Source organism: Apostichopus japonicus, chromosome 8 (assembly GCF_037975245.1).
Source record: "Apostichopus japonicus isolate 1M-3 chromosome 8, ASM3797524v1, whole genome shotgun sequence".
Classification (NCBI taxonomy): domain Eukaryota; kingdom Metazoa; phylum Echinodermata; class Holothuroidea; order Aspidochirotida; family Stichopodidae; genus Apostichopus; species Apostichopus japonicus.
Genome location: NC_092568.1, coordinates 3,183,550 through 3,211,509, shown reverse-complemented (window position 1 = coordinate 3,211,509; position 27,960 = coordinate 3,183,550). Strand labels below are relative to the sequence as shown.

General features: G+C 36.1%; 1 protein-coding gene across 3 annotated transcripts in view; it reads left to right on the top strand.

Moving 5' to 3' along the window:
• LOC139970659 (uncharacterized) overlaps nucleotides 1-27,960 on the top strand; it is a 97,162-nt gene that overhangs the window by 18,911 nt on the left and 50,291 nt on the right. For 2 of the 3 annotated variants that reach the window (XR_011794183.1, XM_071976534.1), the window contains exon 1: nucleotides 9,676-10,523. Coding sequence is in view for 2 of the 3 variants with exons in the window: in XM_071976534.1 (XP_071832635.1) it covers nucleotides 10,429-10,523 (95 nt within the window). In the remaining variant the exon portion in view is untranslated. Of the gene's footprint in view, nucleotides 1-3,231; nucleotides 3,286-9,675; nucleotides 10,524-27,960 lie in introns of those variants that run through there. The other variant, XM_071976535.1, reaches the window with a different exon arrangement.

The following is a 27,960-nucleotide window of genomic DNA, read 5'->3' as shown; positions in this document are numbered from 1 at the left end:
TCACCTAATCCTTCCACACAACTGTATCTGAACTAACCTAAATTGCATAAAAGAACTGAGGTAGAAGTTATTTTCTTTATGTTGATGCTTGCTATAAGCATTTTATGCTATTTTGGACTAAACTAATAATAACTTTTACATTGCTATGGGACAATTTTGCTGTAGTGTATTTGAAGCTGATGAAATATTACTATGAAATACAGTCATTAGACCTGTTGGCTTTCTTGTCACAAGGGATGTTTAAAGTCTTGGGAATATTTGTTGCTTTTCAAAGTAGCATCATTAACCTTTCACCTAATCCTACCACACAGCTGTATCTGAACAACCTACTTTTGGCTAAGATCATGTGTAGTGTCTGTTCCCTTTCGAGGGGAATGGTGATACACACCTGACGATGATCACACAGTCACAGTTTCGATGCCAAGGGTTGAGAGCGGATCAGTCGTTCGTTCCGTAGTTGGTTTTCGTGCCCAGGTTCCTTCCTGGGTGACTTTTCTTAAAAAAGTACCTACTTTTGCAAAAAAAACTGAGGCCAAAGTTATGTTTGTTATATGTTGAGGCTTGTGCTCTCTCTATTGGACTAAAATAGTAACAACGTTTAGATTTCTATAGAACAATTTTCCAGTAAGGTGTGTGAACCTGATGAAACATTTCTTTGAAAGGTAACCAGCTGTGCTCTTAATAGCAATGTCAGGTGCTTGGCATAAAAGGACATGTGAACTTGGTCATGTGGACCACTAAATGTTAAATGACGTTTCAAGCACATTCAGGTCATACTGTACATATGAACAGAGCTGTGTGTCAGTACTAGAAAGTGTACCAGACAAGGCAGAAATGTTTCACTTTAAGGAACATTCAAGTTCTTGCACCGTTGTCATTAATTTCTTAAGGTGCATAAATGAATTTCATATAATTCAATGATTTGGTAGTCATCCACTCCATGAAAGAGACATTCTTTTTTTTTTGGAGGAAAAACGTGCTTGTAGACAATGTCCCATGAGAACTTTGTTACTAGGTCACCTGGTAAACTACCCCGGGGATGGAGGAACAGTCCTGATGGAATGGAGAAAATCCAAACAGGTGGCAGTACAATGATAATTTATTATTACTTACAGTAGGTTTACTAGTGGTGAAGATAATGGAGAGGAGTTTGGAAGTTACCTGTGGTAAATTTCAATAGCATTCCATACTAAAATCCTGTAACATGGATTTCAGTGGTTGCTGTCAGATAATGAAGAAAAAGGCAAACTTTGATGATCTTTGCAAACTGTGACTAAAAGTCTGCAAAGTGTTGTGGAGATGAAATTGTTAGAAATGCAAATATTTAGTTAAATAGGCTACTCACCAATTAATATGATATTGGATAAAATAATTTTTGGAACTTGAATTTTTTCCCATGCTGAAGGCAAAAGGAATCTATGTGATGGTAAATGGTGTGTGTGTTTTCATTGTGTATGGTTTGGTTTGTGAAGACTAAATACACATATAGCTCAAAAAGTACTTTGTCGTTCAACTTCATACTTGCTTGGTATGTGGATGCATCTTAGTGAGGAGAATAATTGTAAATGTTGCTGGTAGTGGTCAAAGGTTATTTGAGGTCACCAAAGGTCAGAATACCTTATAAAGACAATACAGGTTCAAAAGCAAAACTTTGCTGAACTTCTTACATAGTATGTGGATGCATCTCAGTGAGTAGAACAACCCAAATGTCTTGTGCAATTTTCAGGTAAAACAGGTCCAAGTTTGAAAGCTTCCTAAACAATAACTTCACAAAGCTTGGATGAGTAACAAGAATCTGATAGATGTCAAAGGTCATTTAACGTCAAGTCTCTAAACCATGTAGACAGGAAACAACAAACACAAAACTTACATGAGCTTCATATTCAGTAGGTAAATCCACTTTAGTGAGCAGAAGAACTTTAACATGATCTGGACAGGTCTGTCAAAGGTCATTTGAGTTCAACAGAGGCCAAAGCTGAAAGCTTTGTGAACTTGATCAGTTCAACAGGAAACCCTGGATGAGCTCCATGCTAGGTATGTGGATCAAAACTAGTGAGTACAAGAACCTCATGGTTTGTCACAGAGGTCAAAGGTCATTTAAGTTCACCAGAGGTTGACGTCTGAAAGGGTTGTAAAGATGATAACTTCAAAAGTAAAGTTTGGATGAAATTGGTAGGTTGTAGGTAGATGGCCTGACTGACTACAAGAAGCCAAATATTCTTTTTGGAGAGGTCAAAGGTTGAAGTTTAAAAGTCACTTGAGTTCACCAGAGATGAATGTGCGAAAACCTTGTAAACAGAATTTATTCAAATCGCAAAGGAGGGTAAATGTTGTTTTAAAAAGTTAAAAGTTATTTGTTGATTCACCTTTGTGAGGACCAGAAGTTTAGTGTCTGTGGAGATCAAACCATTTGTGTGTTATGTTACATTAAATGTGAAATATCGTCAGGAATCACTCTGCCTGCTCGCTTTCTAGTTCAGATGCCTAAAGTTGTCAGCCGCTACTGATGTCAGACTTTGCCACAATCTGATGGTAGAGTAAGGTAGATATGAACATAATGTTCTGGGAAACAACATCAGTCACTGAAGTCCACTAAAAATGACATATATTTGAAATCTCAATCACTTGTCAATGAGCAGGCAGGTGTGTGTAAGTTTACAACGGTGGATAAGTAAGGAAGAGGAAGTAATCTGGTTGTGCTGAAGTGCGTACTCGGTGAGGGTGCAGTGCTAGAAGTTGTCAATTTTTGCAGGTTCCTTAGATGGGAAAGGGCACAATTTGTGTGGAGCCAGGTCACTAACTGGTATCAGTATCAGTTGGAATTTGTTTGTAAACTTACTCGAGAGGCTGATGTTGGTATAGTAAATTAGTAATGCACAAAAGTTCAAAGGCTTGCCAAAGCAAATAATAAAAGTTGAACCAGTCATTTTTACTTGCAGATGGGAATGTGTTAACTCTTGTAAGCAGTTGCACTTTTATGTCAAATGAAAGTAGTCATGTGCCAACTATGTCAATATCCATGGGGTGTTACAGCATTGTGTGGTTTAGGTCTGTCCGTTTAGTTGCTTTGGAATTTACTTTATAAACTTGGAACTCCTAGCTCAGTACTCAGTGGTCCGTCCCCAGAAGACACTAACTGTATATCATTACTTTTACATAGGATCTGAAGTGGTATCAAAGAAGGGCTTTTGGTCCAAGTTCTAAGTATCCATGATTTTCTTTTCTTTAAAGGTCCCGCACCACATCTGGGGGCAGTGATGGGTGGCCAAATTGTGTTAATTCAAGGTAAGCATATATTATTGTATATATAATTTTTAGCTAAACGCAGAAGGAATGCATACAATCATATACATATACAATCATTGCATTTTAATATGTGTATGTGCATTTTAATATGTGTATGTGTATTTTAATATGTGTATGTGTATTTTAATATGTGTATGTGTATTTTAATATGTATTTGTGTATTTTAATATGTATTTGTGTATTTTAATATGTGTATGTGTATTTTAATATGTATATATTTTGATATGTGTATGTGTATTTTAATATGTATATATTTTGATGTGTGTATGTGTATTTTAATATGTGTATGCGATATATGTAGATTTATGTTCTACTGTCCTCCTTCTACCTTTGACTATCTATAGGTGGACTTGGTTGATATTTATTATTGCTTACATATATGGTTGATTATCATTGCAAGTTCATAACCTGCATTTTAAATAATAGTTATCATATAGATATATGTAATTGAAATTGTAATGACTTGGATATCCAGAACAGTGCAAAAACTTCTAGCCCCCACTGGGATTCGATCCCGGGCCTCCCGCTTTATATGCGGACACCCTAACCACTAGGCTATGGACGCTGATTGTATGTCCAGAGGTTTGAAACCGGTAAGGAAGGTTGTAATTCCACTGTAGGTGTCTGTCACCTGTATCGAACAATATATATAAATATATAAAGTTGAGAGTCAAAGCTTATGTTATGGTTCAAATATTATAGTGCTAAACTGTTGACAACTTCCCCCATGGACATTCTTTGATCTTAACTACTTGCAACTATTTACTGCTGCAAAGGACTCATTCAGTTCAGTTTTCAGATTCCCTCAAGCACCACTGCTTACCAGTTGTCTGTGGTGTCCAATGGAGATGGTTGTAGAATGTTACACCTGTTGCCCCTGAAGTATTCAACTACATAGTTTTTCGTGGTGGGCTTTGGTTCAGCATCAACTATAAATTATTGCAAAAATGGCAAACTACAGTACTAAATAGTTGCAATAGCTGTTGTAGTATATCACCACACATTCGTCCCAGATTGAATGGAGGAGTTACTACCAAATAAGGAAGATCAAAGCTGCTTCATGGGATATTCCGAAAGTCAAAGCTAACAATTCCAAAATATTTATGAAACCACTGACCTCAGGATTACAGGATTATCTTGAGGTCACTGGTCCGAAACCTGTTCTTGTTTGCTCTTTACAAATCATTTTTAATTTGTCCAGTGAGTTTTTCTCTCGTTGATTATATAGAAAAAATCCAAATCCTTACCCCACTGCTGTCATATGGAAGTAAAACTGGGTAATGGTTCCTGGTAAAATGATATGCAAGGTACAATTACTTCTGAATTCCCCCCCCCCCTCTCTCCCTCCCAGCAAAGAAATGTTTATATCTAAGGATTACCATCAAGTAATAGTTGCTAGTGATCAATCAGCTCTGGACTTATAATTCTGAGGTCACTAGTTCAGTTCTGTTTCAAGCCATACAATTTATGTTCTTCTCAAACTGTACCAACGTACATTGGAAATTTCTCCCCTAGTAAGTTTCTTTTTCTTACCACCAGACAATCCCTTGCTGGCCTAAGCCAGTGCTTCTCAAACTTTTTTAGACGACCGCCCCCTTCGACCGTTTTGAACTGTCCCAATGCCCCCCTACCCCCTCCCCTCGACCTACCGTTCATAGTCTGCCGCTCAAGCGAGCAATCAGATTGTTTGAAGATATGCATATAGGAATTAAAAAATAGCCTACATTCCCTACAAGATGATGAATTTTCTCTCAACAATAGTTATTGTTTTTGTTCCCAGACCCCCTGGATGCCTTATTTTGTCATAAATCGCTGCAGTGTTGTGTCATAATCGTCAGGGACCCCCAAATCAGTGTCAACCCCCCTGTGTACCCTGTAGCGCCTCCCCTGAGACTTCCCAACACCCACAGGGGGGCGGCAGGGACCACTTTGAGAACCACTGGCCTAAGCTGATAGATATATATAGGGACACATATCAAACGAGAATTCGCATAGAATATGAATTTATCATACTTTCAAGCAATTTGAATGATTTCATTACTAACATATATGTAACCCTATTCCAAAAACTCCTGTCAATGTTAGGTACTGTAGGAACTCTGGCTTTCTTCACTGCAAAAGTACTGGTTTTAAGCTTGTAATTTGATAGATACCTGTACTTGTAACACAATACCAACTGCTAGCCAATTTAATAACTTTAAAGAATGCTAGAGTGAGTAAGGTTAGCTGTTTTTCCTTTAACCGGTCATTATTCCATTTTCCTGCTTTTTCTTAGTTTTCATGTTTATCCTACAAAGTCTTCTTTTCAAACAAGTATGTGACTTGTATAAAATATCCAATCAATTTTGGACTTTTCAACATACTTTTTACGTATGTTCATTTATATTTGCTATAAAACATCCATAAATTTAAATGTTATGTTTGTCTTTATAATAAGTGGCATGTTCTTTGTAAATATTGAAAACTGTGTTAAATTTTTCATTGTCTTACCTTACTTACATTACACTTACCATACTTGTGTGGAGTAGGATAAATTCAGGCTCAACACTTCAAAATTAATTTTATACCTACCTACATTATACAGATTATATGATCAGGTTACATACTGTAAATTTAATGATAAACTTACTAAGTATTAGAGAAAAGCATAACAATTAAAGGGAGTGAAGATTACGCTCACAAAGAAATGTCTAAGCCCGTAATCTGACCTAGTTTCGAATGAAATAACTGAAGTGTTAGACACCACCATCGATCCAGAAAATACACACACAGCTTGCTACCGTTGGTAATGAGACACTAATGTACAGTCAATACATGCAGCTACGGTCAATACCCACAACACAGTGTACATAGCAGCAATGGACATCTCAGGTCCAGATAAAAGAGAACAAGGTATCACGTTTCATTACTGTCTGCATTTTGTAGCGACAAGAAGCAAACTTCACTTGCAAGCAATGGAAAGTTAACTTTTTTTCAGAGGGCGAAACACGATTTGGGGCAAGTCTTCAATGCATTTAATGAAGACTTGATTTTTGATTCTAGATGATGATCAAAACAGCCAGTCACTCAGTCAGTTTGTTTGTACCAGCGATTTCAGTTCCAGGGATTAAAATAGGAAGTGAAATGGTGAAATACAATTTGGCAAAGTGATGAATAGTGTATAAGGTTTTGTGTAGATTTCTTGAGCAGTATAGAATAGGTCACCATCACAGCCACAGTTAATATGTTAGGCTACAATGTTCATATTTTTTGTTGACTGTCGTATCAATAAGAAGAACTTGGATGTCTTTAGTTAACTCAATTATTTGGGAAGAGTTTTAACTTCTCTGTAATGCCAAGCAGGAGAAACATGTCTACAACAACATGTTTCCTTCCATGCCTAGTACAGTGCGTATGTCCCTGTATAGAGAATGTTCCAGAAGGGAAAATATGTTCACAATAACCAAGAAAGATAGTGCAATGATGTAGAACAGCTCTGACAAATCGAAGCCTAAAAGGGTCAGTTACCTGTAATGGGATCAAATATCAGAGCAATGATAGATGGTAACTTTGTAGTTTTCAAGCCATGTATTATTTGCAGTAAACATAAAATCTCACTAAGAGATGTTTGAGGATAAAAAAACGTAGCTGCTCCTGATATATGCGTTATTAACCACTGAATCAAATTAAGGGGGGAGGTTGTGGGGGGGACTTCAATGTAATTTTATTTTTACATTACCAAACATTTTGTGTCTAATTTCATAATTCCTGATTCAGTTTGGTGGACTTATTTGGCCTTCATTTTCTGGTATCTTTTCTAATTTGTTTGAAATCCACTAAAGCCTCTTAATACTGATATGCTTGATGATTCAAGCACATACATGCATAGAGCTTGATGTAAAGGAAATGTTGTTTCTTGAGAGGGTAAAGCTGGTGAGTAATAAACAGTCAACTGGCAGACCTGTCTGCACACAGTCTACTAGAAAGTTCTTCTCCTGTACTAAATATTTCATGGATATTCATGAAATGTTGATAAAAGATAAAAGTAGTTTACAAATTTAGTCTCTTGCTAAGATGTTAACTGTACATGCAACTTAACTGAAATGGCTAAAATCATGTTTTCCCCAGCATTATCCTGAATTATAGCATGCATTGATCAGTTACTTTTCAGGCTTATGGGAGCAGCCTACAGTATTTTGCTGATAGTTTAGCAGTCATCCCAGGCTCCTTGTCAAGTGCAGAATCATGCCATTGTTTTAACTAATGGTTCACCTGCTCATCAGTTGTTTTTGTTCAATAATGTCAACTGGCGGAAAACTGCACACTTGCCTTCAATGTTTGTTTACTGGCCAACTCCATGTGTATTTAGCCAGTAAAATAGCTCAAATTTTTGAGGCCTGTGATAAAGAGGCCTCTGAGTATTGTAATAATTCATGTGTTCTAATATATGGTGTTCTCAAATATAAGGTCATGTGTCAGTTTAGGTCATTTCAGGTCAATGTTAAAAAATGTCCCATATACAACATAACAGATTTGTATGGAGGTGGACTTCAGTGGCTTTTGAATATTATAAAGTATTGGAGTCATTTGGTCTGACCAAGCATGTCTCAGCTGTTATAGTATGTGCCATAATTTGCACATAATTAATTATGTGATTCAGTTTCATTGGTGATGTTGCGCTAAAATGTTTGTACATGTGTAATATTGTAGTTAGGTATTTAAACATACTAAAATATGTTTGGTCCACAGTAATGAAGGGGGCATTTACTAAACTTTGTTGTTCATTCTTTGGTGAAAAGAAGTTTGTGATGCAAATTTTTAGAAGGATTATCTGGTGGCCCAAAGAAGTTACCTTAAAAAATGATAAATAATTTCTAAACATGTTGTCAAAGTATGAGAACGCTAATGTTGCGTTTGACAGAGAAACAAATTTTTAATCGTTAAGGATGGACATTTCCAATATGATTTGAACAGTACAGAACGTGACGTCATCTACGCTAATGCAGATTGCAACATGTATGTATTTTAGATCCTCCTGCAAGCAGGAACTCGCGAAGAAGCCTCATCGGCTTATCAAAGCCGCAAGCTGACCAAAGTCAGTCTCTTACATTCATATTTAACGTCCATTATTATGAATTGTCAATTGTCAACAACTCTGTAACTGGACGACATACATTGATCTTGGAGTGACTCGAACCGGGGACCTTATGATTGGAAGGTACCAGCGTTAACCACTGAGCTAACACTCCGCAGACTATCCAGCTCCAACGCGAAGAATGCTCGCATGTAGGCTACTCTAACGTTTACAAGTGGACAGTTCTGCGAAGCCTAAGCTTCTTGGTACTATATTCTGCTCTGACTTCGATTCCGCCAAGTTTAATTTTTCGGTGTTCCGAATACTTTTAAAGTTTCCTTTTACTGTAAATTTGATCTGTGAATTTATTTCAGCGATTTTGAAGAACAGTTTATGAACTGTGGTTTGAGATTGAGAGTATATTATGTGCAACGCTGTACGTATACCAACTGGGCATGGTACAGTAGGCTATATAGGTTCGCGATATGTAAGTTTATATAATAGGCAATCACATGTGCATGTACACGTGGAGCGTATTTGCTGCGGAAATGGGAGTGCTAACTTCAAGTCGCCTGTTTTGCCTATTTGCCAGCACTACATCAATCACCATATTGAAGCATTTGAACAAACTGTACTTTTGGTGAGAAACTGGTGAATTTGAAAACCAGATTTCTATTATAAGATAACGTCGAATGGGGACAATTTTTACATGGTTAGAAAGTAATAACTACAAAGACAATGTATCAAAATCTTCCACCAGACAATTCCTCTAAGGGGCTGAAGGTGAAAGGTCATAAAGAGGTCAAATGCAGTCAGTCTGTTAAATATTCTTAGAATTAGATCAAACATCTGGTATCAAAAGACCACTGCATTATTGGATGCACAGGAAGTGAAGTTCATTTGATATCGTATTTGAGTCCAAGGTCAAAAGTGGGATAGGCCTCTTCATCACTGGTATCCTAGTTTCTTATTTTTTGGGGCAGATTTGTGGGATGTTTATCACTAGCATGGTATGTGTATGGCATAATTTATGTGAGTGTATTTGTTGTGTCTCTTCCTCCTTGCAGAGAAGTCACACCAAAAATATATAAATTGTTTACTTATCATTTTGACCTTGAAAGGAGAATCTACACTTTGATTGATTTCCAGACAGTTATTGCAACATACAGTAATCTTCCGTGATACAAGCAAAGAAGTGGTTCATTTGACTGAACATTCCCAGGTTAATGTAAGAAGTAAGTAGGGTTTGTGGCGGTTTATTTTGGATAATTGCCAAGTTTATAGGTGGCATCAAACTCTAATGCATTTATAAATATCACAGTCACTACCAAGGACATTTAACTTGGCTCATGCTGTCCGGGGAGTCAGTGTGTCTTAGTAAGAAAAAGATTTGCTTGTCATTTTTCAGTTTGTGAGGAAAATGATAGGGCTATTGTATGGTACTTTCAATCTTGTTATACAGATCTGTGTAATCACCTTACTATAGTTTGTATCGATCAATCAACCAGTGCGTTACTTCGCTCTCTCGATATTCTACACAGCCAGTGAAATTGTCATTACGTTGCATGGATAGAAAATGTATTTGAAATCATTTTTAACCTGTAACTATTCACCAGTTTTCAATTTTTGCAAGAAGAATGATTTCCATGGATCATTGGAAATTGTTAACATGGAATTACAGTGCAGAGAATGTAACCATTTACTAACATGGTAGAACTCTAATGTATGTGAGACAATTGTTGCCGTTTGTGATATCATAAAGTTGCAGTGCAGTCAAACAAGAAAGCACACCATGTATCACTTTTGACAACTTCGAAAAAACTGTTTTCAAAGCTGTTGATGAAAAATAGGAAGACATCTTTGGATCAATTTGTTTTACTGTTTTGCAACCTGAATGCTCTGATGATCAGGGAAGTTGTGATCATATTTGAATATAATTCATATTTTATCGTCTTAAGAAAACTTTAAAAGCAAGGAAAAGAAAGATACACAAGGATTACTAAGTAGTGGCATATTATTCTGTGGAGATTTCTTCTAAGTGGAGTGCTTTTACAAGTCATCTAACCAGAATGCCAGCTGTTTTTTTGTCTTCCTCTAAGAAACAGTTTGGAAATGTTTTGAGTAGAGATGGAGCCAAAAGATCTGGCCGTTACTATGCTGCAATGTAAGTAGTTCCCAATTAGCTTTCGCCTTATTAAAGATGTCTTTTGAGTAATACTTTACTATAGTTTCAGTAGTAGCATACAGAATTCTAAAAATGCAAGGCAAGTATGTATACTGTATTTCTTATTTATGTTAGTGTATTTATTGAGTTTTTTTTAGTCCCTGCCGGGGACCTTCGAGAAGTCCCCCCAGAAGGGTAACTTTGTTTACCTTCCAACTTAATACTGTTATCTGTCAATTTAGTTACATGTACACTGACATTGCATCAGAAGGAACTATGACATTTGTGAATGATTGGGACATGAAGCTTTCTATACATTGGATTTAAAGGAGACACAAATCCAACCATCTTTCGTCTTTAGCTTATAAGAAGGGATATTTGTGAAGACCAACTCTCCCCAACCAGCTTGGAAAATTCTTGCTCCAGTGTGGAGATAACCATTTTTATATGTCATGTCTGGGAGCTGTGATTTGTATGATCTGTGATGTCAAAGTGCCACATGGATCTGAAACTTGTTATTTTTCTCATTGTTTTTCTTTTCATACTTTTAAGGTAGAAAGCTAACATTTATGTTGACATTAATGTTGAGTTTTATTTGGGGCATCACCACTAACTAGGCCTGGATAGTCAGTCTAATCTCTTTCTAGCCAAGAGGGTTCTCTGCTCTTTAGAAAAAGAAACAAAAAGCAGAAGGAAAGAAAAAAATAAAACGTATTTCAGAATTCAAGCGATTGAAATCTACTTGATCAATCTTGAATTTCAGGGAACTCTCAGATAATTATCCTAAATGACTTTAGAAATACATCATTGGCAGACATTGGTAATCATAAATATCTCTCTGACACCATATCCTGCAGGAAGGGCCCCGTTCTAGATTGCATAAATTGTTCCATTGCCCTGATGGTCTGTTCCAGACTTCCCCACTCCCAAGACCTACCTGTTGTGTCAAATACTTCAAACTAATACATGTACCCCATTCCATCTTGTTCTAGAGACAACCTTTATAACCTTTCCGCAATGTTAGATGATGGATAACAATACACTCCATGTGTTAAAGGTGATGCTATATAAGTTAAACAATAGAAAGGAGTTACAGGTCTAGCAGCTTGACACAGCTTCATGTCCCAGTCCTTAGCAAAGTATCATGCACTTTTGCTGGTACTTAAAGTAAGGAGTTATTTAAAGGAATATCAATATGGAATTTCATGCGTATTACATAATCAATGGTGGCTTACTGTGTATTGTGATGAGGCCTTTGAAGCCAATTTTCAAAGCAAACGTTTGCAGTCCAACAGGAAGCAGTTAACTTAAAAATCGAATATTAGAGAGTTTTTAGGTTACTGAATAATATTAATTGTCTTTGGTCCCTGCCTTTGTTATTCTTTTAATGAGATAGCAGTTTCTGTATCATGGACTCTGTACGAGTGTAGAGTACTCTATATAGTTGGCCTGTAATTTAATGTGAAAATGTTGCTATGTCTACAGGCTAGATTTATTGTAATACTTACCAAAAACGTCACAATGCCAAGCCTTTAAAATTGAGGATTTGGGGATAGGGGAAGGAGAAGAGGAGGGGAAATGATAAAGAGTGGGAGGGGAAGCTGCATGGTGTTTGGTATCATGAATATGATGCCACCAAGATTTACTCTTCCCTGTGATCTGTGTATAACTTCCATATTGATGCCAGATGACTGTTTCAGGCAGACTGTTCCATTAATTAGAAGCTGTTATGAAATATAGTTGTCAACAACACACAGAATACCTACTTCTCCAAGTGGGATTTTAATTGACAATTTAAGTGTAGCATGTCATCATGGATCGTATTGATTGATAATTGTGTTATGTGTGCTGGGGGCGAGGGGGGGGGAAGTGGAGGATGCATATATACCACACAAAATTGTAAAGTGAGAAAAACCCAAGTGCATCCTTTATAGTTAAGCCTGTAAAGGCAACATTGAGAGTTTACATAGAGCAAATGAAAAAAAAATAAAACATGATAAAAATATTGTTTGTTTTTTATTGTTTGATCTACAGTAGTCTACTGAGAACATTTATCCTATCGTGCGAAACAGGTATAAATTAAATCTTGGAAGAGTTTTTGACACTTTTTTGCTCAATCACACACAATCACACACATCTCCACATTTCTGATATGGTGTGAAGTACAATATTTCATCTTCCTATACATTACATGTAGGGAGACGAGATAATCATTTTGCCCTTTACTGGATTTAGAATTTCAACGTTAATGTAATAATCATTAATTCAAAACAGTTTTACTGCCATCTTCAAAATACATATTTTCTCCTACAGGTGAGACATTGCTTGAAACAGTCCTCAATGTCTTGGAATAACTGCAGAAAATTACTTCTGAAATTTTTTAACAATGTTTACCAAATAAACAGACTAAAACTTCAGGGTATTTTAAAACCGATGACCAATAGCCTACAGTGAGTTAACTAACTTCCTAGTGTCAGACTGTGTTATCAAGAGCAGTATGGTAATAACGTGAGAATAACTCATATTACCAAGATTTATTCCACAACTAAAATTCCCATTGCACCCACCCATAATAAGAGAGGTTTGTCACAAAACACACTGAGCCACAATACAAGCATTGAATAGACCTGGGACATATCATCATTGGTCAGTGAATTGAGGTGTGAAGAATATGTCAACCAATTCTATTACAACAATATGGCAGTCACAGATAAACCACTTCCACCACTAGTAATAATAACAGAGGCTGTACCATGGTGCTATTGTATTGTGAGTCAAATAACCTTGACCAGTGACTGTATGTGGGCCAGTATGTCTACATACCTGGACTGTTGTTATGTAACATACTATTGACTTACCATGTAACAGTATAGTCTGGGGAGTAAGTAGTGTATGTGCTCTAGATAAGGCCAACAGTGGACATGCCTAGTAGCAGCTGTTGTCTCCTTATCAAAGTATTATGGATAACCAGTGTTATATGTGGCACTGGATTTACTCCTATTTTATTATACTGATGTGCTCTTGTAATGGGATAGCCAGTGTTCCACTGAGGTTCTGATAGTTGGAAATTATATAGAGAAAAGGAATAAAAGAGTCATCAAAGTCTTTTGAGAAACATGAAGTAGGTTTCTTCTTTGTTGTATTTTACTGTTGTTTGGAGAGAGAATCATATCTGAGCATTGTTGACCTGCCTCTTAAAGAACCATTTAAGCTTTCATACGTGTACAGCTCCGAGAAATTTGTGTTATTTTAATGAAGAGGCTTTATTTATGATGCCCATGCAGTAACAAATTCCTCATTGCCAAGGATGTAATTCTTTGAAAGATTAGATCCAACAAGAGTCCAAACATTAGGACAGAGTCAGAATCAGAGTTCAGTCATCATCTACTGTAGTGTGTTGGGTAACACCAACGTAAAGTCTTGCAAAATTGAAAACGCTGCCTGGAAAAGGAAAAGAGATGATGATATATGGCTGTATACATCTGAATTTCATCTGGGGAATGACAACCGATTTTGCTACTGAAATTTTCTCTCCAGTTGAAGACAAGTTTTTTTTTTTCCCTTCTAACAGGACTTTATCTATATTATAATTTAACTAATTGGTCATAATGCATTTGCATACAAGTCTGGACTGTACAGTATATAGAGCAGGGCAACACATGCAGTTAAGACACGTTATTGTTTTTGGAAGGAAACATGTTAAGGGTTCAAGATGGATGATATTATGTTTCCTCAATGGATCATTAATTTGATTGACAGTAAGCATTTAAATTTTAAAGCAGAATATTTATAGTTTTTGCAATTTAATTCAGATAGCAGAGCAATAATATTCCATTTTTAAGCTACAAGCTAAGTACCTCTCCCTGTAGGTCTGCATTATCTGAGTTAATTAAGGAATTGTTGTTATTCATAATGAAGAGCGCCAGGCCAGTTCAGAGGCTACCAGGAATGGAACATAGAGTCCGTCAGAGAGACATCGTTTCTCCCTATTATGTTATAGGTGTGTATGTTCTTATCATGTTATTTGGGCAACATGGTCATCCATTCACTGACAGTGTTCCTGAAGTGTTTTTCAGTGATGATGAAGCCCAGAACTCTGAAATTTGGTTCGCTCGATCAGGCTCCTCTGTTTTTCTTTCATAGCACTGCAGGATGAAAATAATGGAGGGGTGTCCTTTTCTAGCGGAAGTTGCAGCCTCAAGTCAAACTTAAAGTGTAGTCTTCGACCAGTTTAGTCTTGAGATAATTGTGTTAAATCACATTTTTTTGGCTCCAAACATTCGAAAATAAGAATACCCATTCCAAGTTAACACTAATGCCAAAGTATATGGTATTGTAAAATGTTAGCTTAAATATATAAAACCAACTATTGTGCAATTGATTATAAGTTGCTTCTTAAAAGACTACAGACAGCTACTGTATATATTGATTACAATTTTTTCCCGATTCCATCATATTTTGGAGGAATAGCAGGCTATGTTTAAGGGCATTAAAGTCACAGTTTCTGATCGATAAAGCAGTCTTAGTAAAGGAATGTAAGTTTAAATACCGAATGTGAGTCTATTTGTGTCACGACAGATGCTAAACCTTGAGGGAATCAAATTCAATCAATTTAGTTCTTTGGTAAGGGACAGTAAGTATTTGTTTTTGGCCCGAACCTTTAGACTGCACAGCAAGAAACTCTCCATGAGGCATGTGATAACAGTGACCATAACATGCAGAAATATAATTCATTCCAGTGCATGGTAGAAGTATCACAAGACATGTAACAAATCAAAGTAAATGTGCAACATGAGAGACGTCTTAACTGGCAAAGGGCCAGGAAGAAAAAGAAATATTTAACTAGGTGTCCTAATTATCACACAAATAAGACCTCATTACATCTTAAATGAGATCCCTACCTCAGTGTTGGGCAAGGAAATAACCTTTTGAACCTCTGTAGTATTATTATTTTTTTTATATTATTGTCATCTTTAATGAGGGTAGTCCTGCTTAGTGCAGAAGCACTGCTTTCCAGAGGAGCCCTCAATTATGTATGTTTACATTAGACCTTGCATATATGCTCAGTATCAGCCTCCCCCCTCCCCCCCCCCCCCGGTGCTTATTGAATAATATGAATAATGAACAGGAAGGTGAGGTTTGTTAACAAGAAGAAAGAAACAAAACCATACACTTATATTGCTTTTTATGTCTACTATCATAATTGGCTATTTCTCAAGTGTAAACAGGGCTTCAATGCTTTGAGATCAAACGGTGCTAAAATGATATTGATTCTTTTGTTACATGCTACAAGATATTGTACTAAATGCTGGTATATATTGGAAAATGGGAATCAAGGTCTCAATGCTGCTTTGTTTCATTTCAGTGTCTCAACTGACCTGTGATTATTGATAAACAAGATCTTCTCTCAAATGGTATTTGGTCATCAGAACCAAACACATATAACCATACACATCTGAACCATACATATAATACACATATAAGACTTGTGCTTTCAGAGCATTATAGAGTACTGTAGGCCTGCATACAGTCTCAATCCATTGAACTTTTGCATGGGGTTAAAAGTTAAAATGATCATAATTATTGCTGACTCACAAGTAGGAGCACATGAGTAAAACTTGTAATGTAAAATTTTACAAAACAAAAATCAAATATTTTAGTCAAGTGTATTATCTATCAGGCCTTGAAAAATACGGTTGCCAACTCGCCATTGGCGAGTAGAATTTTATCTTTGGCGAATAGAAAATGCACTACGCTCAACATTTTGGCGAGTGACTCGTTGACGAGTGACTTTTTAGTCACGGTCTCCCAAATGGCGAGTACTTTTAAAAATATTTGTCGAGGCCTGCTATTTATTATTAAAGTCTGCATTTTCTTAAAATTACGTCCTATGTCTTCATCGAGTTCATACCCTTTCGAAAATCTAATTGGAACAGAAAATCTCTTCCATCCAGGGGGATATGAGAGAACTACAGTGAACTTTCTGGAGCTTTATATCTATAATGACAACTAAATTTTTTCCTCAAAAATATAAATGCTGTGCCATCATATTCATAACCTAAATTGCAAAAGCCACAAATAAATGAAGTCACCATATATAGCCCTGGGATTAGCAAGATTAAACAGAGTTGCAACTGCTGTTGGCAAGGAAAATCTTCAAAGCAATTAATGACCCTACTACCCTTTGTATGGCATTGAAGATTTTTCCACTACTCATGTCCTTTCACAAAGTATGAATATCTAGCCTGAAGTGCATTTATGTGCTTCTCTACACACACTGTCTATTTATATTTAACAAACATTGTTTTTCTATGGAATATGGAAGCATATTTCTCTCAGTCTTTTCATTGATCTTAAGATATCTCTTTTGATATAACTTTGTTATAATCAATCCTGGAGCCAGCCAGTGTCCCCTTAATTTGTACTCACAAAATGACACCACTTAAGGTCTCTTATATAAATTGTTAACAGCATTACAAACTTAAAAAGTAAACCCTAGTAGTGTAAAAGGGATGGCATGCATGCATGGATGAAATGAAATGTTTCTGCAAAGAAAATAATTGGAGGAACAGGATACAACAAGCGACTCCAGGTTTAGGAATAGAAATAAATATTCCTACCAACTGAGCTAAAAGTTATAGTCTTTTGCCATTAATTTCCATTTCTTTGCCCGGGATGTGCCTGTCATACAAGTTTCAAAATTTTTTTTTTTAAATTTAAGCATGTTCAGAACCAAAGCAGATGTCACTCGCTTGTTGGTATGATATAATTATGAATATGTTTGATAGCGAACATAGTGGAGTAACAACAGCTTGAAATGAGGCAAATATCTCTTTCTATACCTCTCTAAGTTTTCACATTTTTGGATGTGAACTATTAAAAATCGACCTGGAAGTCGTAATGTTTGCAAGGCCACATTTATATGTATACGATGAAGCAGGATTACTCTTCATGTCTATCCAGTTAACAGTTTTAGCCCAATGTCAGCTCTTAGATGTCTTAAATATCAATTTCTCAAGTAACTTAGTTTGGTGAGAATGTAAATTACATAGTTATGACAGTCTACCATTGACTAGAAAACAACTTGATATGACTTGTAAATACTGCCTAAATTCGAAGCAATATGCTTGAAATTTATGCAGAGAACTATGGTATAATCCATTTTACTCCTTCCAAAAGCCAGTTTGTGCTATAGAGATGTCCAGAAACTTAAAACTTTTTGGTTGCTCATTTTCTAAGCAGGTTCTTTTGGAGTTATATGTAAAATTGTTACCTTGCTTATGATTCTGTCCATGAAAGTAGAAATATGTCAGGAAATTGGTGGATAATGAAAGGTGTTAGACAAATAACCACAAGCACCTACTGAGCTTTGTCAATCAGTAGATTAATTATCATGTATCATACACCACCCACCCACACACCCACATTGTTAGCAAACATTTGCACCCTTACAAAGGATACTGTCACAAGCATTTAAGAAATTCACTTGAGTTCACACGGTCTATGTTGTTGCTTGAATTAAGTTTCTCTTTATTCTTTTCCTAAATGTATCCTTTGCTACCACCCTTTGGTACAAAATTACTTCATTGGTTTATTTCTATATCAGATTAGTATGATGAAATATCCTCTCTCCTTTGAAAGCTTGCATTGGGTAGGGAATCACTTTGAATACTTACAGGTAGCAGTATTGTTTTGGAATATGTTTGTTTAGCTGAACAGTATTTAACATTTAATATATGCAGCCTCCTTTTCCTTATTATAGAATAAATATTAATTCATATTTTCAAAGGGGGGGGGGGGTGGGAGGAGATTTGGGAGAAAATACACAGTACTTAGGTGGTTATGTTATTTTTCAGATTTTAAGAAAATTGTTTTTTGAAAATATGATGCTCCATGTCTTCTTCAAGAAAGTTTATCTTACAGTATGTAAATTAATTTGAATTATATACTCCAGTAGGTTTAATAGCTGGTATTGCTGGAAATTTGGGGACCACTTTTTCAAGCATTTGCTCTGAAGTTCAAATACCAGTGTTTACATGGATCAATTCACTTAGTAAAAAGTGTCCGGTTTAATGCACTTTTGCTCTTATGAAATTCAAATGAAGGATTTTACCATCACATAATCGTCAAGTTTGACATGGATTGTAGTTGAAGTGACCAGGTTGAGTCCAACGGTGACTTAATGACCGCAATGGATAACCTTGTTCAATTGTGCTACTGACAAATGTTAGGAAGATTGTCCTTAGATAAGAAGAGATAAAATCTAAAAATAGCTGCAGAAAGTGTGTATTTGTGAACTATTCTGGTTCGGTCTTCATGACAATTACCAGCTGTGTCAGGAGTTTACCGCTGATCATGGGTGAAAGTATAGATATCATGAAAGTATAGATATCACATGAAATAGAGCAGCTGATGATGATGGAATATGGAACTTCTCATGGGAATAATTTACTCCCATTGACCATTGACTGCCGAGGATTCTGTCATATCGGTCCTAACAGTGCCGTAGTAGATACGGCTCTGGGTCCAAACACCTGGTATAGTGCAGTAACATATCTCAGTCTTTGTGCTAGTTGTAAAAATATGTTGGAAAAGAACTTGTCTTCAATAATTATGTGAAGAATTGCAAGTCCATATGTATTCCATTTCGGAGACTTGGATACTATTATACTGATGCTCAAGTTAACAAACAGTTTAGTGGACATGATTGAAACAGCTCAAAGAAGCTTTCTGATTGGTTAACGACCAGAGGTGTGTAAAGTTGCCAAATGAACTGTGTAGACCATTTCATTCCTAAAATGATGACCTAGTTATGAGTGATAAATACTGTATCTTAGTTCTGATGTGTCTCGCTATGTGAATTTGAGAATGTGCAGGTACTTTCCCCAGAAGTGTCTGTCTGGGATTCCTCAAAGGAATTCTCAGAGATTTCAGAGATTGCAGCTTGTCTAGTTTTTGCAGAATTAGAAAGGACGGATATGATAGTGCCCTCTGTTGATTTAGGGCTGGAGGGAGATCCCCATTGGTAATCCACCATAATAGAATAGAAATACCATGGCTGATAACGATAGAATGTGTATTAGAAAGTGTCTCTATAGGACCATGCTTTGTGGTCGCCAAAGCTAAGTTTCGTCTTTGTTAGAGTGTAGTTTTAGCATTTAGCCCTTTCTAGACATTCTTCCAAAGCCACTGAATAATACTCACAGTAAAATTGCTTTTAACTCAAACGCAAGAATCCCTCTAGAGGTTTTAACAAAATGAACATTTAATCAGCTAGTAGTAATACATCATACTCAATCCTAATAATTGTAAATGCTCAGCAACACTTACTATTTACTGTTAACCTATTTAAAATGCAAAGTTCTAAAACCCAGGCATTCTTATGTGTCAGGATGATGCGTGCCATCACTTTGTCATCCCAGTTTTCAGAAATTTTCTGATAATTTGAGACATTCTGACTTGGGGAGCAGGAACATTGTCCGAACAATGTAGCACATTCAACAATATCATTTGCATATATTGACAGTGAGCAGGTACATGCATTTTTTCTTACTGTATTTAAAATAAACCAAAGTGCTCTCATGCAAAGTAATCATTTTGTGTACACAGGTTCTAATGCTGCTGTAATCTGACACTGCTATTCAGTACACAGATCTAATAAAGGAGTATTCTGACAATCATACTTGGTACTCAGAACCTTGAGTACTCTGAAGTACTTGGTACTCAGAACCTCAAGTACTCTGAAGTACTTGGTACTCAGATAAAAGCTGTTTACACAATTTCCTTCAAAGGTAAAGGTGGTTGAACTTTTCACCAAATGTTTAGATTGACCTTAGTGAGTACCAGAACTTCATCCTTAATCTCTTCAAAAAGTGGTATGTGGTCAAAACTTAATAACTCTTGTACACAATGTTAAACATTCATTATTCCCATATGGCAAGGATCACTAGAACTGGCTTATCGCTGGTATCAATTACTTAAATAAATGGCTGTGCCAAGGATTACTTGGTGGTGAGATATAGTAATGACAGCTGTATATTGATCAAATAGATTAGTTGAACATCAGATATTCTCTGATTTCTATGTAATCATCATACATGCACATGTAAAGTTTCTAGTTTCTTTTCCTATGTTTTGGTGGGTGGTTGTGGGTTGTGTGTGTTGTTTGTTGGTGGCCTGGCCTTGATAAGCTCTGCTTCTGCCAGGTCTCCCCCACTTCACATCATTTGTATATTTGTTTAATTATTATGGAATGTAGTGTATTGTATATTCAAATGTTATATGTTCACTTTGCTTATATGTTAGGGTGAAGTGGAAATAAATCGTTCTCAATTTCAATTTACATGTGTTTAATTGATGTTACTAGGTGTGGCAGATGCTGGTTATAGTCTATGTTTTTTGTGGTAAAGAGTCTCTCCTTCGTGGCTTCATTTAAGTACTAGAGTTGTCTTTCCTCATAAAAAATAAATGAAAACCATTCGTTCATACTTCATATAAGTTTAAACAGAAGTTCCAACTTTTCTTTGCTTTTCCAAAGGTTTTAAGCTATTAAATTTTACTTTTTTTTATGTTCATTTTCTAAAGTTATGTGTTTAGGTCATCAAATGGTATTGGAAGTGACTTTCTTGTACTCTGCTCTGGGACAATTTTGTTGTTTCCATTTGTGTTAAGAAAAAAAAATTGGATTGTCCTCTCATCCCCCCTTTTCAGGAAGATCAAGAGGGAGTGCCACAAGCAAAGCACTTTTAGAAAGCAGAGTAATTTCCTATCCAAGTTGATCTGCAAATCCATTTGGAACTGAAATAGCCAGAGAGCATTTGCTCACTTTCCATAAGTCCAGGTATCATTTAGTTGACAACATTGTTTTCCCTCCAGGGTCAACTGTTTGTAGAAGACAGCTGAAATCAATTACTGAGCAATATACATTCAGCCACAAACTTCCTTCATGTATTTTCATTTGTGGCAGTCATTTGTATACTTTGTGTTTCATGTTTGAGCTTTTCTGTAAAATATGTTTCTGCCTTATCTAGCTCTCCTGGACGAAAATAGCTTTTTTTTGTGGATGGTTTGGGTAATTGCCATAAAAATGCAATGTCCAAAAGAGGAGTTTTAACAAAAAAACAGTTTAGTTAATATTTCTTTTTTGTCATAATTTTATATAGTTAATGAATATCAAGGATTATATATTGATGTGACAAGTGCCATTGAAGAGTAATTATATAATTTTTGTAATTGGTCTTAGAAGTCATATATAAGTTTGGCAGGATTACAGCTACAGATGTTTCATGTATTACAAAAACTGGATGTTAATTTTACACAAAGTTATATGTAATGGTTTATTATTCATATTTTGTTTTATACCGTGAGGACTGGGAAATAATATCATACATCATCTTCCTGGTGGATTAGTTTTACCTCCACTAGATGCCACCAGATTGTGATAATACTAAGTTTATCACAATATGCAGCTTTGAAATAGCCTTAAAAAAATATCTACCTTCATACAGTAACATTTGAACATTTGAAGGAGCTTTGATGACTTAGACAGGTCCAATAGTGATTTTGACATATTAACTTCGCTCCTTGCTTACCTGTCTCCTCATAACCTTAGCACCCCGTTCTACGGTGCCTATAAAGTCCTGGTAAAATAATAACACTGTGCGCCCTCAATGATCGGACCCCCCGGTCGCTGCCCCTCCTTCTCATTCTACCATTAAAAGTGTCTTTGGTCATTTGTGTCATTTGTCATTTGGAGTCATTTGGTAGCGCGGTGATGCGAGGTCCGGTGGGTACTAGGTCCCACCCCTCGTTTTGGAATGTCTATTGTCTCTTGGTTTGGAAATGTCTGATATCATGTCTTAAAGGCATTGAAGACTCGCCCCAAACCTCGTACGGCTATCTGAAAAAGTTAACTTTCTGTTGCTTGCAAGTGACATTTTGTTCGTGTCGCTACAAAATGCAGACAGTAATGAAACATGATACCTTGTTATCTTTAGCTGGACCTGAGATGTCCATCGCTGTATCGTTTATACACTGTGCTGTGGGTATTGACCGCAGCTGTATGTACTGACTGTACACTAGTGTCTAATTACCGACGGTAGCAAGCTGTGTGTGTATTTTCTGGGATCGATGGTGGTGTCTAACACTTCTGTTACACCTCATTCGAAACTAGGTCAGATTACTGGCATTAGACATTTCTTTTTGCGCGAGTCTTCACACCCTTTAAACATGTGATACCATCTGAATTTTTTAAATTTTTTTTAGCCCATAATGAATATATAATTTGATCAAGGATGCCATTTGAGAGATGTTCTTGTTTAATGCTGTACCTCATGTTTTGATCATAAATTAATCTGCAAGTTATAATATACTCCTGCAATTTAGTCATGCACTGTTAAGAATTAGATCTATGTCATCCATTTCGCGAGTGCATTCTCAACTTTCATACTCTGATTAAAATTATATGTTTGAAATAAGAAACAAGCCTCACAGCATGCCCAATAAGGTTACTGCCCGCTTAGCTTACTTTTAGAAATGAGTGTCAAATTGATTACCCACAAAATTAATTTGTTGGGATATTTTGAATTTTGTATCATTGTTAATGGTCTATTTCATCGCTTTCAATGGAGGATACAGAATTGAGGTTGTTATTTTTTAACTGTCTTCCAGTATATTTTTCACTGCATATTGTATTTGGTGAAATAGATTAAGAGAGTTATGAGATATGAGTCTACCAGTGAGGTTATGATGAGGTGAATATGGAGTAACATATTATTGGAGTAAAGATCTAACAAGGGAGGAACTGTTTGACATTTTAATGCATCAATAAATTTCTTGCTTTATTGGGTCAGGAGCCTTTTGCTGTCAATAAGTTTATCCTTGTTTGTCATTTTCTTTTCTTTATTCCATTGAACTTTTGGTAACCAGAGAATCCAGAAGAAAATAGATGAACATGAAAGAATGTATTTTATGTGATAACCTTAAGAAATGCACAATTATGTTTGCATAATCTCTTGAACTTGAAATACAGGGAGAGGGGAGTGGGGCGTGTGAATCTCAGTTTTGGGCTACAACAGAAGATAAACACATATAGGCCTACATGTGAATGTTTTGATTCTTTCCATGTTTATATATTTCTAACAACAAGAGGGAAATGTAGATAAAGACTTAACCAAAGTTATTTACTGTTAGAAAGTACTTCTATCACTCCAGGATGTATTTCTTTACCACTTTTAAATTTTTGAGCAATGATCATTTTTTGCATTTGGCATTTGAGGCTCATCATTTAAGGGGCTGGACTCTACCACAGAGAACATTAAAGGTCTGCTGTATACACCCCAACTATAGCACGCTATCATGGAAAAGTTTCTTGAGATTACATAATCGACCTGCCTTGGTCGCAAAATGATCTCTTTTTACCAATTAGTCTGCAACGCCTGCCACATATTTTTTCTTGTATGAGGGTCTTTGTATGAACAAGGTATGATTAACTACTACACTGTAGACATGAACATATTTCCACACAGTGTTTACACAAAGAAGCTATGCAGGCTTATTGTAGAGCCTGAGGTCGATTTACGACCGAGGCAGGTCGATTGCATAATCACAAAACTTTCCTAGCTATAGCGTGCTATAATTGGAGCCAATAAAGCAGATCTTTAAGTCATTACCTCAGATGCAACATAAAACTGAATAGGAAAACATACTCATACACAAAATTTTCTGTGTTTAACTAAATTGTTCATAACTTGATGATAATTAGGAGCAACCAACTAGAGGCGAAAACCATTGGATTGAGGAATACAGTCCAAATTCTGTCAGAATGGGTCAGTCAGAATGGGTCAGTCAGGAATTGCTTAGTTATACTGTACTTCCCAACACAAACAGTGACATTAAAGTTATGTAAATTTTTGCTGTAAAAGTTCTTTACACTTACTGTATGGGTAAAGGTGTAGTAGCATATATACACATGCCAATGCCATCATGTAAGGCTTTGCATAGCTAAGTTATATATTAAATTGTGTTATTTTGTTGCTGTCTCTTTGCAATTTCTTATTTTGTAAATTATCTTTCGTTAAGTGAAGGTATTTTTTTATTATGATAGATATGGTGAATATTCTTAACAGTAAATAGTTCTGCTTTCTAGTCTCTAGTACCCTTCACTTTATACTATTTTACTACTGTACTAGTTGTAATTATTTTAAAGTAAATTTGTGCCTCTGTGTGTGTGATACTCTATGGTGGCAATATTTCCAAGTAGTTCTTCAAAGTAAAGTATCAAATAATAATACTGTTTTCTGACTTATGTACAGTTCCTGGATAGGTAATGATGTGACTCTATGTAAATGGCCAGTCCCTTTATAACATGCTTAAAGGTATAAACCTTGTTTCTATATGAGCACTGGATGCGTGCTAGTATTCACCCTCAAGTCTATGTACTAGGAGTACATACTGTAGTTTGTCTGATCAATCAAATTGCCAGAAAGTATTGATCCAACACACTGCATGACTTCTGTAGTCTACACATATATTATTGTCAATCAAAGTTTACCTACGTATTTCAAAAAGAAAAAGGTTCAAGGCCAGTTAGGTGTCACTCTCAGTTATAATGGGGGGTGTTTTTTGACATGGTTCCTGGTGCATTGTCTCTCACTGGAGAAAAGTGGATGCGGTAATTGGATAAAGAAATGACACCTCCCTGCAGGGTCAGCCAAATGCCATGGCCTTCGAAATACAGTTCTTCTGTTGCGGACTACTAGCTAAAATTCTGTAATCCACAGCCTGGATTTTAGTATTGTCGTAATATTGAAACTATAACTGTCAGCTGAAGATACACTCTGAATCCATGGTTGCCAATTTAGCATCTTTAATGCTGAAAATGATAAAATTGGTATTTTCAACTTTCATTGGCTGGATCCAGGAAAATGAATGATCCTGCCCAAACAGCATTTTTTTTCACCTTTTTTTTTAACTGCCTACCAGTTTGAGAGAAATAATAGCTGAAGACTTAAACTGCCGCAATTAAAAATTGATTTCAACCATTTCATGTTGTTCAGTCTGAGGTTGCATATAGGCTGAGTTGTGTGTAAAACATTGGAACTTTTTACCATGTTTCACTCCTTAATGAATCTTTTGCTAAGAGACACCAATTGCAACAAATTGCAAATGGCCCACTCAATTCCTACCCATGTGCAGTGTTAACTATAAAATAACAGCAGATTTGTATTTTGCAATTTTTTTTTCCACCGAATTGGCCTCTTACGCCACAAAAGATCTGGCAACCATGTTTGAATCTAGCCATGGAATTATTCTCACCCTCTTTATCATCATCATCCTGTTTGTTTCATGGAGTAAACTGTAAAGTGAAGATTTAAGCAAGAAAATTATCGTAATAGCAAAGAAAATTTAACAGAAATGAATAAACTTGAATTTGTGAGGTGTGATCCTTGGCTACCTGATTTGCAAGACACTGTGGCTTAGAACTGGCACTCCAACATAGTAGTATAGCTATATACATGGATCTCTACCACTGAACTAATGGGTATACACTGTATATCAGTTTAGTAGAGTGCAGGTTTTGATCAGTTGTAATCCTGAGGTCACTGGCTTAAATCCTATTCTAGTTTCCTCATCATTTCTGAGTCAGTTTTCTGTGTCTCATTTACTTTTAAATTTCCAAAATGGACATTATTGCAGTTTGTTGGTGATCAGAAAGTTTGTATTTGAACTACTGTAAAGAAGGTTTTTGTGTTGACGTGGGTGAAGTTGGCAATACTATTGGATACTTAAATCCCATAACAATGTGAGCTAGTCAGTGTCACTTGTCAAGGTTCATTTCCAAGTATCAACAGTATGATCAGCCAAATATCAGTTAAACCACCCAATTATCCACACCCTCAATTCTCTGGAAAATATCCATTGGAATTGTTCTTTTTGTGGAGGATATGCAAAGGAAGTATGAATGTTTTAGCTAATGGGAAATACATGCATGGGTATTACCCTTACAAATAAGGTTGGAAAACTTCCAATTTGTATTTTGGCTTGTTGGTAGCACTATATATGCAAGAGTTTCTTGGTTAATTCCATGGTTTCCAGACTTTCATTTGCGGGCAGAAGAAAATTAAAATAGAATAGGATCTGAATTTGATCAAGTACTATCCAAGTATTAGTCTTGGCGAAGTTGTTTGTAATACTCTTTTTCTCGTGTGCAAACTGTACATGCCTTAGAGACCGTTTCTGCCTATCACGAATGTGCTTGCCCACTGTATTTCACAAGCCCGAGGATCCGTCCGATACAAACGTCTTGGACATTTCTCCAAAGAGGGGCGTGAACTTATGAAAACCTCAAAATCTTTATTTCATATTTAAGTTAAGAAATTGCAGGTCATGTGAGATCATGTTTCTTCCACAGCAATTTAGCGACCGTCTTGCAGTGTACAAACCAATCTAAAGCCAAGTGATTGTTCACTGCGGGAGGCAGGTCTTGAATAAACATTTTGGGAAAGTGGGCCCAATTGGCAAACCTGATCGGCTTCTTCGCTTTTCCGAAGCAAATCTCCCAAAATCAGAAGAAAACATAAGATAGCTTGGGAGAAATGTGCAAGACTCTAGTATCGAAAGCATTGCTGGGGGGGGGGGGGTCTCTAGGCTGTACAGCAAATAGATACTGAAAAATACCTTTGTGAAAAGAAAGGTACACTAGGCTGTTTATAGAAGAATCTTAACAAGACTATCCAAGTATCTGTTGGGAGGTATGGATGGAAATCAAACCCAAAATATCAAACCCCAAAATCTCCTTTGTCATGAAAGGCAGAAGGAGTGTAGATGTAATAGTAATCACTGAATTGCAAAATGCTCTTGTTTTTTTTTCTTCAAAAACGAAACATCTGTCTTGATAATTAATGCTAGCTTCAATTTGATGGCCTTGAATGCCTTGTAGTACAAACCCTACAACTGCAGGTGTATTTGATTATCTTTGTAATGGTTAAATAAAAAAACACAACAACCACTTCCAATCTTGAAACTGATAGAAGATTTGAGGGTAGGTTTATATAAGAATGATGATTGAACTATTGCTGTTAATTGAATGACTGTATGTTTGGTTGACAGAGGCATTGTACCTTTATGATCACCAAATGTTAGCTGACTAAAATTGCTATAAGTTCTTAAAAGTGTTTTCCTGATTTCTGACCATCAGAGAACTTATTTGCAGAAAGTTAAGAAGTGTTAAATTGAACCTCCTGATGTCTTGTAGAACATTGTATAAAGCTTTGATAATTGGCGTTGGTATTTCTTGCTGAAGTTTGCACATTACTGACCATTTACACGTGGTACTGATGAACTTAAATCCTTCAGTTAATTTACCTTTAAAGGTAGTCGGTATAGGCCCTAAATTATATCATGCTATAATTGCTTGAAGTTTTCAAAAAGTACTTTC